The sequence below is a fragment of the Rhodamnia argentea genome, chromosome 11, assembly GCF_020921035.1.
Source record: "Rhodamnia argentea isolate NSW1041297 chromosome 11, ASM2092103v1, whole genome shotgun sequence".
Lineage (NCBI taxonomy): Eukaryota > Viridiplantae > Streptophyta > Magnoliopsida > Myrtales > Myrtaceae > Rhodamnia > Rhodamnia argentea.
The window spans coordinates 15,739,235-15,755,703 of NC_063160.1; the positions used below are offsets into that span (position 1 = coordinate 15,739,235).

At 40.7% G+C, this 16,469-nt stretch overlaps 2 protein-coding genes across 2 annotated transcripts; both read right to left on the reverse strand.

Moving 5' to 3' along the window:
- Positions 1-531: 531 nt before the first annotated feature.
- LOC115753408 (agamous-like MADS-box protein MADS2) lies at positions 532-4,467 on the reverse strand. Its single transcript, XM_030692009.2, has 8 exons — positions 3,912-4,467; positions 2,548-2,626; positions 2,362-2,423; positions 2,155-2,254; positions 1,759-1,800; positions 1,622-1,663; positions 1,351-1,487; positions 532-899 (listed from the first exon to the last, which is right to left on the reverse strand). Exons 1-8 carry the CDS (start codon positions 4,094-4,096, stop codon positions 803-805), a joined length of 744 nt encoding a protein of 247 aa, XP_030547869.1. The 5' UTR covers positions 4,097-4,467; the 3' UTR covers positions 532-802.
- A 1,687-nt stretch (positions 4,468-6,154) lies between these two features.
- Positions 6,155-7,696, reverse strand: LOC115753434 (MYB-like transcription factor EOBII). The gene is made up of 3 exons (XM_030692038.1): positions 7,567-7,696; positions 7,047-7,176; positions 6,155-6,602 (listed from the first exon to the last, which is right to left on the reverse strand). Exons 1-3 carry the CDS (start codon positions 7,694-7,696, stop codon positions 6,155-6,157), a joined length of 708 nt encoding a protein of 235 aa, XP_030547898.1.
- Between the last annotated feature and the right edge of the window lie 8,773 nt (positions 7,697-16,469).

The window sequence follows — 16,469 nt, forward strand, 5'->3', positions numbered from 1 at the left end:
ATATTAAAAAAAATAAAAAAAAATTATCCACATTAGCTTCACCCGTGCCACATAGGACGACCAGCATCCATGTCAGCGATTTTCGGCCAAGATTTGATGGATAGACTCAATTGGCACAAATGCAAAAAGTTTAGGACTAAACCGATATAAATGCAATATGTTTATAACTTTTTTGACACTTTTCTTGCTAAAATAGAAAGGCCTTAGATTTTTTAACAAGGCCTGACAAGAGAAGGCCTTTGGTTTTGTAGGCGTCTTACGAGCCCAAGGCCTGTCATGTCCATGCCCCGACTCATTAAAATAGTTTGGGTTATGCAAAACCAAGCAGACTTCTCAACGAAGAGGAGAAGAAAAATCAAAACTTTGGTTCATGATCATGACGAACAATCGCAGTCCGGTAGGAAGAACCTACATTCCTCGTGCCTGAGCATCAGCCCGAGCCCGAGCCGAATAGTTTCCAGGATTTAGCATGCGAATTGCGCAAACATCATCGACGAAAATAACCCGAATGGCAAGACTGCACTTTGAATGGGCATAGCAAAGACATAGAATCTCTGGCTTATTCATTTGAAACCATTGCATCATAGTTCTTGGGGATTTAAGACCCGCTACGCTATAATTCGGAATCAGAATACAAGACATTGGGGATTTAAGGTCCACAGCACACCACCTGGTGTCTGAAGTTAAACAAGTTCTTTAGCTGCTTTATGTTGAACTTGCCTAGTTACATTGCTAGAGGCTAATCAGCTTGTTATTATGGATATATATAAGAACAAGGGGAGTTATTGTCATCGTAGGAGGCTTAGAGCATCCAACCAGGAAGGAACCCATTGGCTTGTTGAGGAGCATTTGGAGTGGCTGCACTGGCGTTCATTTGATCAGATCCCCCGGCATCATACCTTTCAAGAAAGATGCAGCAATTCATAAGCGTTTCGAGACCCAGACAAGTGCATGTAATAGAACGATGCGGGATCAAATACATAAATATGTATAATCGCTCTCAATGGTCGATCAGGGAAATGTTTAGGTGGGTCTAGAATCAGGTGCGCTGAGCTCGTGATCCACTATCCTGGTAATGGGACTGGTGTTTGTTCCCAGCCGATCGGACGATAACCAGGCGCACCTGATCCTGAAAGGATTGGCCATGGGTTCCTACACATAGGGTCTCACATTTAGCATATCTGCGAAATGCAGGCATGCGCTCCTGCATTAGCATGTACTGTTTACGTTGCTTGAGATTAGATTCTCCATGCCTGTCGAACCGACGGTTTATGTGCAAGGAAGAAAGTGCCAGCGATCATAACTCAACGAACGAGTGATTAAACGGCGAGATTGAGCTCAATAAGTTACCCGATTTGTAGGATGGGGTTGCATTCAAGAGGCTGGAAAAATTCCTGAGGGTGTGGGTGGGGTTGACCATAGGTCATGCTTGGATCGCCACCCTCCCACGGCGGTCGAAGATTATTTCTCGCACAAACTTCATCCAGCTGACGTAAAGGCAAAAAAAGATGAAGATGAAATCAAGATTATAGTTATGGATAAATATGGTTAATCTTAGAGAAAAAAACTCTTTAAGTCAGTATCTTTTGTGATCTATAGCAGGGCCAAGAACAATCTTAACCTTGAGGGTCAACGCTCTGTTTGCTTCCATCAAGGATTGTTCCTGTAATTGCAGCAAAAGTAAATTTTAGTTACATATGTGTAACAGGCCGCCAGTACTTTAGTTATCGTTGCTCTCGACTTGTCAAAAGCTCGTACCTTGTTCTGGAGATCGCAAAGCTGATCGAGCATACACTGAGTCTGTAGAACGGGATGTACCCAACATGTTAGACAATCAAATCGAGAAGGAAATTGAAGATAGAAAGAAAACTATAAAAGAAAGAAAAATGACAAGTAAATCTTGAGAATTTCAGTACCCATATAGAAGAATTCATTTGTGACATGAAGTATGTAACATAGTTCAAGCTCATTAAGATCAAACCATCGAAGGAGAGTTCAAAGTACGCGATTCTAACAGGCAAAAAGATACTTTAAGGTTTAGTACTTCTGCTGAAAGAGGTATGTAGAAGCTGGTAGTTTGGCGTATAGGATTAGATTAGATTTCGACTTTCGACGCAAGTCATGGACAAAAACACGACATAGAAGACATAATACCTTAGTCGACCTAATGTGCTTCAATGATCCCTCGAGTTGACGCTCGAGCTGCTCGAGCTCCTTCGAGTTCAAGGGCCCCAAGTCCTCCCCCATAAGGTTTCTGAAAAATTGTCAAATAACACGGGGGCTCCAAAATTAGACCAAATTGGGTAACACCATGCGCGCCTTATACAAATTGATGTTCATTCAGCGTTCGTAACTCATCACCTCTGAGTCCGCTGTAGGCCCTCGAATCTCCCTTTCAGCTTCAAGTACTCCCGGTAGGCGTTCTGTTTGTTGTCATCGACAAAATAAAACACCGGAAAAAGAAAAGAGCGAGGAAATCCGCCTGTGCACATGCGATGCGTCCGTGTATCCGAAACATGCGAAGGTATAGAGTCGAAAGATTTGTACCTCTAGTTCTTTGGAGGGTTTGTTGACTTCAACCGATCCATAGCTGCACTTTTGGTAACGGTCAAGCGTTTTGAGCATGCTGAGAGAACCATTATACGAGAGGGAGTTCAGTCAATTCAGAGGTTGATTTGTCTACACAAAGATTGCTCATCAATTACATAACTTTTCTACGATTGAGAGGAGCTTCTCCACAGCTTTGGCCTCCTTGAGCAAGTGTATCAAGTCAGCAATTCAAGTTCAAAGCACCGAGCACCGGAAATTGTACATTAAAATAGCAAATTTTTTCCTTTCAAGCTTTCCTTTCATGAATGCGGTAGCATTTCTCTGTTACTTTTCATTAAGCTCTACCATCAATGGTGGCTGTTCCATTCAAGCTTAACATGCATAGTGAGCTCTCTTGTGAATTTCTCAATGTGGGAATATGTATTTTCTTCCTCGCTGGGGAGGTCAAGTACAAAGAAAGTTCATGTCTCGTTAAAAAAAAAAAAAATTCCAATATGAAAGTCTTGTCGATGATTTCATGAATTTGTCATATATTTTACACTCTCGAAATGACACTCGGGTGTGTAGGTAGGTCAGGGCCGATCCACAAATTCAAACGCGCTATTTCTTTGAATCTCGCGCTCTCGGTTGCTTATCCGATATCGAATCGATGCTTGCGCTTATTTCTTCAACTATTTCACTTCTCTAGCAGGGCATGGGTAAGAAAAGGTCAAGAACAACTTCCAATCCAGGCTCTAAAGGGAGCAAAGAAGAACTCATCGGTTTCATGGGCGCATTGAGATGACGGTACACATTAACTAGACTCAAAACAAATTAAGGACCTCCCCTTGATCCCATCATTACCTATGGATTCCAACCATTTTGACTGTATTTCCCATCAAAAACTCACTCTAGGACACCCCTCTCTCTCTCTCTCTCTCTCTCTATGTCTAGAACGAATGAACGCTGAGGAGAGAAAGCTCAGCCAATGGTCTAATGGTCTGCTAGGGTAAGTTGTCACCGGTCTAATCAAACGTCTTGCTTTTCTCCAGAAATGACCTGGGGTTGTCTTTCTTTCTGGATCTGCATCAGTAAATTTAACGGCAGAGCAGAAGGAAAATTTTCCAATCTCTTCGCTGGGCATCAAAATCAGAACTGGACCGCGCACGATGGAGAGTGCGGAAAAGAAGCATACAGTTTGTCTAAAGAATCAAGCATGATCCGCAAAGGAGTCTAGGGTAATTACTGATGAGCACATCAAGAATTCTAGCAGATCGGATAGACCCCAGTAGAGAACTAGATCTCGTCTCGCACGAAACGAAGAACAAGAGAGAGAGAGAGAGAGAGAGAGAGAGAGAGAGAGAGAGAGAGAAGAGTCAAACCTAGGGTTGCTACAGAACTCATAGAGCTTGCCACGGTTGGAGAAGACGATGAGAGCGACCTCAGCATCGCAGAGGACGGAGAGCTCGTAGGCCTTCTTGAGCAGCCCATTCCTCCTCTTGGCGAAGGTCACTTGCCTGTTTATCTTGTTCTCTATCCTCTTCAGCTCCACTCTTCCCCTACCCATTATAATCCAAAAATAATTCCCCAAAAACCCAAAAAATAAAAATAAAAAACAACAGCAAAATTGTTTCCCCTCTTCTTGTTCACCTTCAAACACACCTATTCCTCCTCCTGAAACCACCTTCTATACCCTATTCATGAATTGAACACTGTATGAAATCTCTCTCTCTCTCTCTCTCTCTCTCTCTCTTCCCCCTTCAATTATTATGGTTGTTGTTATTGTGGCCTCCCTCTTCTTCTCCTTCCTCTCTTTCCTTGGTCAGACCCCAAACGAACCCAAATGTGTGAAAAACCAGAGAAAACGATACAGTGAACCCCAGATCAAGATGAACAAGACAAGCCCAAAAGGTGTAGAGAGAGAGAGAGAGAGAGAGAGAGTTCTCTTTCCCCTAGGGTTATATCTTCTTGTTGAACTGAGTCTCTCAGATGAGCGGCCCTTTTCTAACCAGTAACCAGCGCTTTCTCTCTCTAAAATACAAAAAAATAAAAAGAGAGCTACTGAAAATGAGGAAAAATGGGAATCGAAGTTGGGGTTTGGGTGGGTGCTCTCCCTTTCCCGTTTCGTATAAGTTCTCTGTCTGCTTCTCAGTCCCTGCAATGTCTCTGCATGGCAACCGAAAAAGAAAAACCGATATACCACGCGCAGGAATAGCGCGTGAGGGATCGTGTAATTTGGTCTGACGGGGAAGCGAGAAGTTGACCGTTGACGTGGCGACCGTCGGTTAAGCCACATGCTCGTCGCGCGTGGGGGAGGGCAGTTGTGCTTTAAATTGTTGGATTCTGCAGAGGTTTCATGCGCGTATGGGGGAGGCGCATGGCAACGTCGTCATATCCTTATAGTGGTCCTCCACGTGTCGACCGGTGAGTGGGCGGGTTCCCATCACTGTCGAGCTTTTCCCAGTTTTAATTGAGCAAGAAGTTTAAAGAGTGGTTCGGCTGGAATGGAATGCCGTCCAAATTCGCTCGCAAATGATATGACATGTTTGATAAAGTTTTTAAGAAAATAGGTCATATTTTATATTTAACAAAAAAAATTATTATTACTTAATATACTAATTAACCGACCAAATTTCGTATATTTAACTATGTGCTTTGTTTCTTTCTTTTTGCTTTCTTGGTTTAAGTAAGTTGCCTAGTAAATGATGCCCATTTTTTGTGCTTCGTGTGCGGCAATATCTTTCGCATACAAATTAAGTAATATCTCGAAATTAATATGTCAAAAACGCGTAAAAAAATCAGATATTTTCGTCTAGAGATCACTAAGGGAACAGAAACCTAAGCCATTTTAACTTCCAATTGGATCAATGATTGAGTTATGGACCAACCAAACGAATCTTGTTATCTTTTCCTTAATTGAGCCTTATGAATGCACGGTCGTGTGAGGACGCAATAACTTTGCTCAGCAAGGCATTGGTCCGTTCTTAAGTTGGACTATTGCTAGAGAATGGACCGCAGTTGGGCTGAGGCATCTTGGAACAATTTAAGTACATGAGATTTCAGTTCGTTGGGTATTAAAAACGCATACTAAATTTGTCTTTGGCATGTTTGTTATGCGTTGATGGACTAACGCGGGATTTACTATGGAAAATCTGGGTCGATGTAAAGGAACTTGTGATTTGTGTGAATATGCAAGTAACTGAAAAGTAATTCGACAACGAATGATGTACGATGGCGGCATGGTCGGCAGCCGGTCGAAATTGTACGGAGTCCGTCCTTCTTGTAAGTAACTTCTTTTGATAACAGCTGCAATGAATCCATCAACAACAGCCGGTCATTGCTCCGATGATCCAACAGAAGAAAGTCCACATAGTTCTTCTGCAACTCTTGTTTGTGTTCTTTATTTCATAGACTCCAAATATGTGAATCAACTCCAAATATGTGAATCAGCTCCATGTATACATTCAAGAGGATTCGTCGAGTGAAAAGATTCAGATACATAATAATAATTTTTTTAAAAAGAAAAAAAGGAAAGCAATTATTTTAATCCTCTTCAACTAGGGGAAGATGATGAAAAACACTTTTATTCCAAGCAGAGAATTATGAATTTAGGACGCAAGCACAGCTAAAAGTCGACAACATTTCCCTGGAAGATGTGGTGTCCTCCACCAGGGAAATCGCAAGAAAACCCTGCACTCGAGGCTTGATTCTGCATGGCCATCTTATTGCAATTGCTTGGCTGATCGAACGGACCCTGCGCATCGTCGAAGTTCCAAAGCCCGCCCCACAGCACGTGGTCTCCGACGAAGTTCGACCAGGACGGGACTTCATGAGCCAGCAGGCAATGATCCTCGGCAGCGGCGTGCACGGGTACCGCCTCTTTCTCCTGATGACCATTTGGTTCTGAATGGAGGGATGAGGGCGTATTTCCCATCTCATGGTTAATCTCCGATTGTGCTTGTTGCTGCTGCTGCTGTGGTTGTTGATGATTCGAGTTTTGCCTAAGAAGTTGAGCTCTTCGGCTTCGCTTTTCTTGTTTGTGGGAGGACTTGTCCTTCTTCTTGAAGTGGGTTCGCCAGTAGTTCTTTATCTTGTTGTCGGTCCGTCCGGGCAAGTATCGGGCTATGGTCGACCACCTGTTATTCGGTCAAGAGTAAATTCGATGCTTAGGACCAAGTGAAATAGAGTAAAGATATAGGTAACATAGAAGGTGGTCACCGTCAAAGATTTAGAGCTTTGATGTGTTTTCTATAGGAAGCTACTAGCCTGACAATACTGTTAGTTGTTTCTAACCACACGGTTTCCAAATTGATGAGTGTTTTATGCAAAACATGCGGTGATGATGTGCGGATCTACGGTTGAGATTGTACCATCCCTAATAGTCTTGTCAGGGAAGCATTTCTCTTTTCTATATCTAAAGTAATTTATTACGACTAATTTAATGGTATATGATGACTCTTATTAGCGACTAATTGTGGGTTTATTTGTGTCTCTTGGAGGGACAGAGAGAGATTTACTTGTTGCCCCAGAGAGAATGGAGCTCAATGATGATGCCCTCCTCTTGAGGTGTGATTTGGCCTCTCTTGAGACCCGGGCGGAGATAGTTCACCCACCTCAGCCTGCAACTCTTGCCACTCCTATTCAATCCTGCTCAACAACCCGAAGGGCTCTCGATCAATCATAAACTTAGTTACCAAATGGGAAATTTGAAAAGATTTCTATACCCATAGAAACATCATCGAGTAACTCGAATGCTTGCAATGATATGATATTGAACAATCTCCAAATGGTCACAAAGCAAAGGAACAAGACTCTTTGATCCAACATGATCATGTCTTGACATCTCTCGACCATCAGTACATTCGATCAAAATTTCGAAAATGAACCTCGTTCACGTGGGAACGGCTTAAATTTGTTTGATACACATCTCTAGAGCTATCACGCCAGATAGAGGATTCGTGTCCATGAGCAGAAAGTATTGTGCAAGATAGAGGATTCGTATCCACCAGCAGAAAGTTAAAGGAATGAGATATTTACCGGCAGATTGGCCAACGGAGCTCCATCTTCCTTCCCCATGCAAGCCCACATACTCGCTGAGCAACTTGTCTTCTTCGGGCGTCCATGGCCCTTTCCTCCATCCTTGCTCTTGGCTTCCCCATCCCATCATTCCCACCATTTTCTTCTTCCTTCTTTCGTCTCTCTTCTCTTTTCTGCTTCCAACTTTTGTCCGCTCTAGGGTTTTCGAGATGTTCAGTGAAGTTGGAGAAAGATTGGGTGAGTTTGTCCCCAATTTGTCTGACAATTTCAAACTAGCGGAAATGCCTTGTATATATATCATGCCTCTTCGGGTCACTTGTCGATTTCTTTATTCATTTGCTGCTTGGATTGCTGATCTCAACCAGCACTAGAAATCTTTGAATCGAATTTGTGTCCCTTTTCCTGGACTACGAAATCCGTATCCTTCTCATCCTATGATTCTCGTCCCGATGTCAGATCCCACCGAGGTGCTTACCAGCTCGGTTGTTCATCCAATCAGATTGGAACAAATAGAGCTTGTAATATCATGGCTAAACTTAACTCTCGTGCTTAGTAAATTTAAAAAAGAAGCGATTATAGTGCCTGTATTAGCAATAGTCGTGGCTCAAAAGAACTTCAAGATGCCCTTTTGTCATATTTGTAATTAGGAAGACATTATCATCTTTTGCTCATCCTACTCGTTCAAGTTAGCATTAATCACATCCCGAAGAAACAATCTTATTGCAAACTCAATAATTTGAAAACGTAAATTCATTTTGATAGATCAACTCGATCATATTACAATATCTATAAGACTCATTTCGATCTTAGAAAAGAGTCTACGAATCACGCGCTACTTTATTTTCACTTAACCATGTGTGAATTAAACTCGGAACGGACAATCAGGAGATATGATTTGGGTGATGATTTCCCCCGGCTACACGTATCTCAGCTACATTGTGCAACCACGCGAAGTGATTAAGCAAAGCATAATCTTGATGCAGCCGGAAAATATTTGCTTAGTGGGTTGTTGATGTTCCCTCGAAAGTGGCTTTTGCTCCAATGGCTCCACGCCATCTGTTGAAAGACACAAAATCTTAAATGCCATGCCTTTTGAGATTGTCATATCATATTGCCGATTCCCTTCTAAAATAGTAGGCGAAGGGAAGGTTCTGGCATTGCTTTAAGTGGTAATGGGGGTGATATAATATGGGAAAGGCGACAAGTTCGGTGACTCACCAAGTCTACACGTGGCCTCGAGGAGTGGACGTGAGTAGCATATTTGGAATGTTAGGTAATTTTTTAATGGGGATAACTTGAGATTTGTTTAATGTGTGGATGCCCATAAATAGGTAGGGATAGGTGATTAAACTATGTTGGTTAATCATAAAGGGTTTTTCCTTCATGGAGAAAAGATATTGGGGGAGACTTCAAGACTTGGTATAAAGTTCGAACATCATTGCAAGAAAATACTTGATTTTGATAATGCACGAACAGAGAGTTTTACTTATTATATAGTAAAAGCTTGATGGGTCTTTGCCTTTTGGAGTTCCCCTTCAAAATAGGCTATTTGAGAGGCCTTTTGGTGTGCCAAGTGTGGTGAAATTATTGCTCACCCGGTTGATTTAGGGGGTCCTAAATCACTCCTAGAAGATTTAGGGTCGTTGATTTTTGCGTAGTTTTAACTATACGAGGAGATCAATCAAAGTGCCACCAAATGAAGCATTTTTTCTTTAATAATGGGAAACTACTCATTGTTTTATTCAATCGTTAATCATAAGGGGAAAGATAGTACTACAAAGGCTTCTAGATGGATCTAGTTATCACAAGGAATGTGATCATCCCACTACTTTAAAGGGAATCATGCATCAGTTGAGTTGAAGTGTGAGCTGAAAAGCAAACTTCAAATGAGAAATCTCTGGGATTATATCTTGTCTAGTGGTCCTATGAGATCCTCATTAGTGATGAGATATTGTGAGCACAATGAAATAAGATCTCTGTGCTCATTTGTCACAGCGTTTTGGTTAATCTATATTTTGTGCTCATTCATTTGTGGCTCGAGTTCGATATATAAGTTAGGAATCATCAAATTCTTTTTCGTTGCAAAAAGTTGGGTTGGTCTTGATCGGGAGAATTACCCAATCAATACTAAACCCATTGTATGGATGTCGATTTAGTCTGTCCTTTTCAATTTTGTCAATTTAGTTCTGAATCTTCGCTCAAAATTTTAATGTAGTCTTTCTGACTAATGTTCGTCAAAAATCGATGACGTGGTAGTGTGTAACTTAGGATGGCAAGAGACGAAAATACAAAACCCTCATCCTTCCTCGAGTTCTTGCCAGAACTTCCGCCCTTACCACACCATCCATCAACTAACCTCTCTCTCTCTCTCTCTCATTAACTAATGTGCAGTTGAGTATCCAGGATGGATGGGAAAATTTATCCAAAAAGTCTTAAACCTATTATGCGACAGTTAATTAAGTCCTAAACTTTCTAATTTTACTAATTTAGTCATAAACTTTTTAACAACTTGTCAATTTAGTCTTAAATCTTTTAATTGTACCAATTTAGTCCTAATCCTTTTAGGGTGCGCTTGGTGACATTCTATTTCTCCGTTTTCTGTTCTTTTGTTTCTCGGAACAAAAAAATAATAGAAATCTGTTTGTGTACGCCTGTTAATTTTTCTATTCCTTGTAATAGATCGGTAGCCGGAGAATAGATTTGAAACAGAAACAAAAAGTAAAAAAATCTACTTTTTTGTTTCTGCAAATAAAAAGAGAACTAATGTCATTATAGAACAAGCTCATCATCACCCGACCCGCAAATACCTAAGTCGTCGGGTCGGTTTATTATTATTATTTTTTGGCAGAAGGCTGTTTATACTTTTGGCTTCCTTAGTATACTTGCCATCAAAATAATGTCAAGACAAAATGAAAATAAACGATTTGATATCTTTATAATTTTTGCATTAAGATTTTTTTTTCAACAACATCGGACATATTTTACAGAAGACGCACCAAGAAATTCGTGTATAACATGAAAAAATTGACAACAACGGAAGAACATAAAAATTCGTATTTGAATGCTTTGTGTGTGATTCGAATGCTTTGTGTGTGTGTGTGTATATGTTGACACTTGAGTTTATTAAGTCGTATTTTTTGTTTATCATAGGTGGATGTGGTGAGAGTCGACGAAGAGGCTGGAATTAAATGTTATCAATTTTTTTTGTTGAGTATACAAATATTATATTGTGATTAATTATAGCGCCTTTTTAGGATTCTTGAAAATGCAGGTGAGAAGGGAAGAGCGAAAAAAAAAAAAACCAAAACCCGACTTGACTGGACCCGAACCGTCAAACTACCTAAAATCATTTACTCATACTCCATACCACCCAACTCGAACCGAAAAATCCTAAAAATTTTAGGTCGAGCCGGGTAGGACCGACTATGGTATTTTTACTACCTTACTAACAATTACGTTGGATTTTCTGAGGCCATTTTAGAATATCTTGATTATTTAAGTCCTTAGAAAGGTCCACTTATATCCAAACATGATTCAAGTCTCCATTGATATTTCTATGATTAAATGAAAAGATTGGGAATAAAATTTTTTAGGGTCATATCAATTGCATTTCTATTCTTTTTCTATTATGGTAATAGAAATTTTGTAAAGTAATCAAACGCTTTTTCTCGCTTAGAAACTTGTCCAGGGAATAGAAATAGAAAAAACTATTTCTGAACAGGAATTTTTCCCGACAACAGAAATGTTATCAAACGCACCCTTAACTATTTGCCAATTTAGTCTTCCTAGCTAATTTTGTTTGGAAATTTGCTGATGTGGTTATCTAGTCTACGTCGAAGCCCTATGTGGCACAGCTGCCGTTGATAATTTTCTCTTTCCTTATTCCTTAAGTTGGTCACCAGGCTTTGGTGATGGCTGAAGAATAGCATGGTGATGTTGACCTCACCTAGCGATGGTGAGTGAGGGTCGCCCGGCCGGTGATACTCGGCTCTAGCTATCGTTAGGCAAGGCTCGACCCTCATCGACATTAGGCAAGCCTCGACCACGCCAACCACCACCGAGGCCCGGTGATTGGCCAGAGAAAGAAAAAGAAGAATATGAAAATTTTAAAAAACATATAAAAAATTCTCCTCGTCACGCCGGTCGTGCCACCTAAGAAGACCGGCGTTGACTAGACCATCACGTCATGATTTCTTGTCAAAATTGGCCGGAATGATTAAAATGGCAAATCATTAATAGGTTTAATACTTAATTGGCATAATTGAAAGGTTTAGAACTAAATTGGAAAAATTAAAAAGTTTAGAATTGAATTGGCTGCCATACAGTAGGTTTAGGACTTCCTGGACAATTTTCCTAGGATGGATGTATTCTAAGATGGAATGAGGAAAACATACTTGAAAACACACACACACACAAAAAAAAAGAGAGTAATGTTCGTCTCTATTTGGATATGTTATAGAGAATCAAGTCTTGCATATATATGCCACTTGTATGACATGGCACACTAAGACGTGTCTGATAAGATGACAATCAGAGTTGAAGGCATGTTTTTGTTGTATATTGCTAAGCCTCGTTTGATTCATGTTTGTATTGTGTTGCGAGGAATGAAGGATCCTAATACGAGAATTCTCTTCTTCTTCTTTTCCCTTTTGGTAATCAAATTCTAAGAGAAGAGCAGCAATCAGTGAGGCCCTTGTAGACAAAAGCTGGAACCAGTTTCAATCCCTACATCCTTTCACTCTCTTTCGTTTTTGGCAAGCAACCAGTCCCTCCTTGATGGGAATGGCTTCAACTTCTTCTGCACATTCTGCTTCCACTGTCAAATTACTGGTTACCTCCAAGAGTATATATACATAAAATTTGTCGATCCCTAAAAAAAATCACTCAATTTGGACTAGATATGACTTCGGACCTATTATAATGCGTTCCAACAGTTTCTCCTATGCTTTCTTAGGAGAAGGCTTTTGGTGCAAACTCAACCTTTTCTTTTCAATCATGGTGGGGGCTTCGTCTTAGCCTCTCAGACTTCTGCCTTGTTTACAAGTAGGATGGTTTCCATGGAGTCTCACTATGGATGCCTGATATCGAGTGTTCTTTCTTTTTAAAAGCATGAGTTTCCTTACTCTAACAAGTAAGCAGGTAAACTACCTTGTGATTTCCATGATTCTTTCTTTGCCGAAATTAGGTATCTATTAACCCTTGCTCATGCATTCACGTAGTCGTAATCATGCCTTAGTAAATTGGATTCTCCATGATTTAGCATTTGACCAACTCCCACTACCTGGTTTTTGCCAACCTTTGCTGGGAGGATTCTCTTGAGTCCTCTCTTCCATAACTTCAGAGCAGCGGCTAGTAAATGAGGAAGGGCCCTTGCTCCTAGCAGTCTGGACAGCAGTGACTCCCTTCCTCTCTGCAGACCAGACCGACTTATCATCACCACCTCAAACAGATGACAGAATCCTTTGTATAGCCTCCAGTAGCCGGCTCATCTCGCCGAGATCCCAGGATTTCGGATCTTTATCGATCGAACTGGCCACTTCAAGCTCTTACATCAAGACCTTCGGTTTCTTCGGAGTGAAGATTATAGTCATTAGTCCCAAGATCTCCCAGCTAGCCCCTCTTCCTGCTCCCATAAAATCACCATTTGGGATGCACGGGCCTTTTAGCACTTGAACCCCGGAGAGCCTTGTGATTCATGAGCACTCGCCAAGCTTTGTTTGGTCAACAAAGCTTAGGGTAGGGAAGATACAAATCTCAGATTTGGACTTAAGTCAAAGAATGCCAACTTTTCCAATGTATTATTCTACCTTCCTCACCGATCTGACCCCGCCAGAATCTGGCCGTCACCCCATGTACTTGATCGCACCATCTCTTAGGATATTCAAACTCAAAGTATACAAATATGAAATTTTGAATCTTGTTGGTTTTTTGTTTTTTGGTTGTTAATCCAATCTCAAGTCGGACACCAGATCTACAAGGCCCCAGATGTTTTTTTCTTTTTTATGCACCTTGTTTTCCAACTTGAATAAAGGCATTTATGTTTGTTTATCGACAAGTCTTTTAGAACAATTAAGATAGTTTTCAGAGTAGGCTCTTCATAGTTAACAATAATGAGCCTCACCGATTAAGTTTAGAAGTCCATTTGGTAAGCTGGGAAATTGTTCTTTCATTCCTCAAACTATTATACGGACGCCAATTTAGTCTTAAAGTTTTCAATTTTGCCATTTTTGTTCTAAATCTTGGCGTGAGATTTCGATGGAATCCTTCCGGGCAATTGTGCCGAAAATCGTTGATGTAGTGTTATGTCACGTAGGACGGCTGGCGAGGATTAGAGTGCCGCCTCATCGATTTTTGGCGAAAATTGATCTGAAGGACTATATAAGAATTTTGCGCAAAGGTTTACGATTAAATTGGCAAAATTAAAAGTTTAGGACAACATGTTTATGATTCACTGGATAAATTTTGGAAATTTTTTTCAAAGATTTCTAAATCTATTATACAATGGTCAATTCACCCCTAAACCTTTTTAATTCCGCCAATTTAATTCTAAACTTTTTGACGATTTGCCGATTTAGTCCAAAAATATTTTTACGATTTCCCAATATAATCATTCTGGCTAATTTTCACTTAACATTGTTGATGTGGAGGTCCAATTAGTGTCGATTGTCCTATGTGGTAAGATGGGCGCCAACGTGGATGATTTTCCTAAGTTTTCAAAAATTCGTAGAATTTTTTCCTTTCCTTTCTCTTTTTTTATCTTATTTCCCTTTGCCGGCCATCGCCACATTAGATTTTTAAGTCAAACGGCTCCGCCGGGGGCATAGGAGGCGAGGAGGGCGGCGGGCAAGCGCCTGTAGACCTAGGCGGCGACGCAAGTGATCGGAGGCCACGGTGGTAGCAGTGGGGGTTGTGGGGACTGAGCCAGTGATTTGGGTTTGTGTTTTGTTGGTTAGGATTCGGCCGTGAGCCGGTTTTGAGATATCTTTTTGTGTGCATTCTATTTAATTGAGAAGTTACGTGGGATGTGTTCAAACGCGGCCACGGAATCAGTCCGAACTCTTTGCGTATCTTTCTGGTTAGTACTCGTGGCTTTCCTTGGCCTAAACATGCCAGCACCCAATCGTACATCCCACGATCTGACTCTTTTCCTCGTCTTCTTTTCGTTTATTCGTCGCGTGTCCTCATCTAGTTTCCATGTTTCTAGTTTCCACATTACCAAATCAGTCTTGAACATGTTTTTAATAGTGCGAATTCAGTTATAACCTTTCGGTTATATTAATTTAGTCCTAAACATTTTGATGATTTACCAAATTAGCTATAAACCTTTAGACGATTTGTTAATTTAGTTATTTCGCCTAATTTTAGTTGAAAATCGCTAACAAGATGGTCTAGTTAGGGCTATCTATTCTACGTGTCACGGTTGACCCCTCCGTCGAACATCGTCGATTGCCAGCAAGGGCCTCGATGCCCTTGCCAAGCTTAAGGCCACCCGGTCCCTCTCACCATATCTTGTGAGGGCAGCCCACGTCGGGTCTAGCAAGGGTGTCGACGCCCCTGCCGATGAGGGCAAAAAGAAAAAAGAAAAGAACAAAGATAAAATAAGAAAAATGAAAATTGCCTATGTGAACGTCGGCCGTGTCATGTTGGACGGTAGGTATTGACTAAACCGTCACATCAATGACTTCCGGCCAAAATCAGCTGGAATGACTAATTCGACAAATCTGCAAAAAGTTTGAGATTATATTGGCACAATTATAAGGTTCAAGATTGTATTGACAAGTCGTCAAAAAGTTTAGAACTAAATTGACCAAAATTGAAAGATTTATTATTGAATTATCACAAATGCAATAAGTTTATATTTTTTTTTTGATAATTTGTCCCGTATAAATATCTGTTGCGGCAGATTAATGAACGTTGACACGTGGACTATTTTCTTCCAATTGCTTGATCAAAATCCCATCACAAGAGATGATCGATGAGATTAGAACAGAAGACGACAGACGCACCTCAATCCAAACGAAAGGTTTTCAGGTTGTACGATGTAGATTTGCGCCCGTCGCAAGATCGCTACTTAGATTTTAGCGAGCCGCATGGGTGGCTCCAGTAACATGATTCGAAAGCATGGAGCGAATGCATTCATTACAATACATTTTTAGAAGCCGACGTGGAAAATTCTTTTAATTTTTTTATTATGTTTTGAATTTTTTTTTCAATGTTCTCATTTTGTTTTATTTTTATTTCCTAGTGAGGGGCAACCTCGCTGGCTACTGCCGTGGCTTGGCGACCAGCAATGGAAGAAGAAGAAGAAAAAAAGAAGAAGGAAAATAAAATATACAAAATATAAAATATGAAAAATCCAGAAATTAATGTAAAAAAAACAAAAATTACCCACGTCAATGCTGGTAGTGTCGCATAGTACGGTTGGCGTCCATACCAGCAATTTGTTGCCAAAATTGGTAAGGTTTGACTACATAGTCAAATTTTGAAAGGGCTTAAGATTAAATTTATTCTATTTAAAAGGTTTATTATTAAATTTGCATAAATGCAATAGGTTTACGATATTTTTTGGTAATCTTGTCCTTGATCAATAGGCGACCTATCGAGCGGAGATCGGAATATGGTACCTCGAAAGACTTTGCCGTCTACGTTTTTCGGGCTTGCGCGGGCCGTTCGTTCCATGATCAGCTTAGCATTTTGGAAAACGAGGACACATGTACTGTACATACATTAATCCGAGGTTTTATGTCGGTCGTCGAATCGACTGGCAAAGTTCCGAGTGGAAAGGTTGGGCTTTCAGAACTGGCTCTCAGCTCAAATCAGCCATGGATTTGACCAAAGAAAGCCATCGACTCGTACTCGGATCCAACGGCAAGCGGGGCCGTGTACAGTGTACACAATCGTAA

Bases quoted from the DNA above. Each gene is read 5' to 3' on its own strand.
- LOC115753434 (XM_030692038.1), bottom strand. From the start codon at position 7,696: ATGATGGGATGGGGAAGCCAAGAGCAAGGATGGAGGAAAGGGCCATGG. The intron at 7,177-7,566 runs GTAAATATCTCA...GTTGTTGAGCAG, and splicing joins CTCCGTTGGCCAATCTGCCG to GATTGAATAGGAGTGGCAAG. The intron at 6,603-7,046 runs GTAAATCTCTCT...GAACTACTGGCG, and splicing joins CATTCTCTCTGGGGCAACAA to AACCCACTTCAAGAAGAAGG.
- LOC115753408 (XM_030692009.2), bottom strand. From the start codon at position 4,096: ATGGGTAGGGGAAGAGTGGAGCTGAAGAGGATAGAGAACAAGATAAAC. The intron at 2,424-2,547 runs GTACAAATCTTT...GACAACAAACAG, and splicing joins AACCCTCCAAAGAACTAGAG to AACGCCTACCGGGAGTACTT. The intron at 1,488-1,621 runs GTTAAGATTGTT...CCTTTACGTCAG, and splicing joins ACAGAGCGTTGACCCTCAAG to CTGGATGAAGTTTGTGCGAG.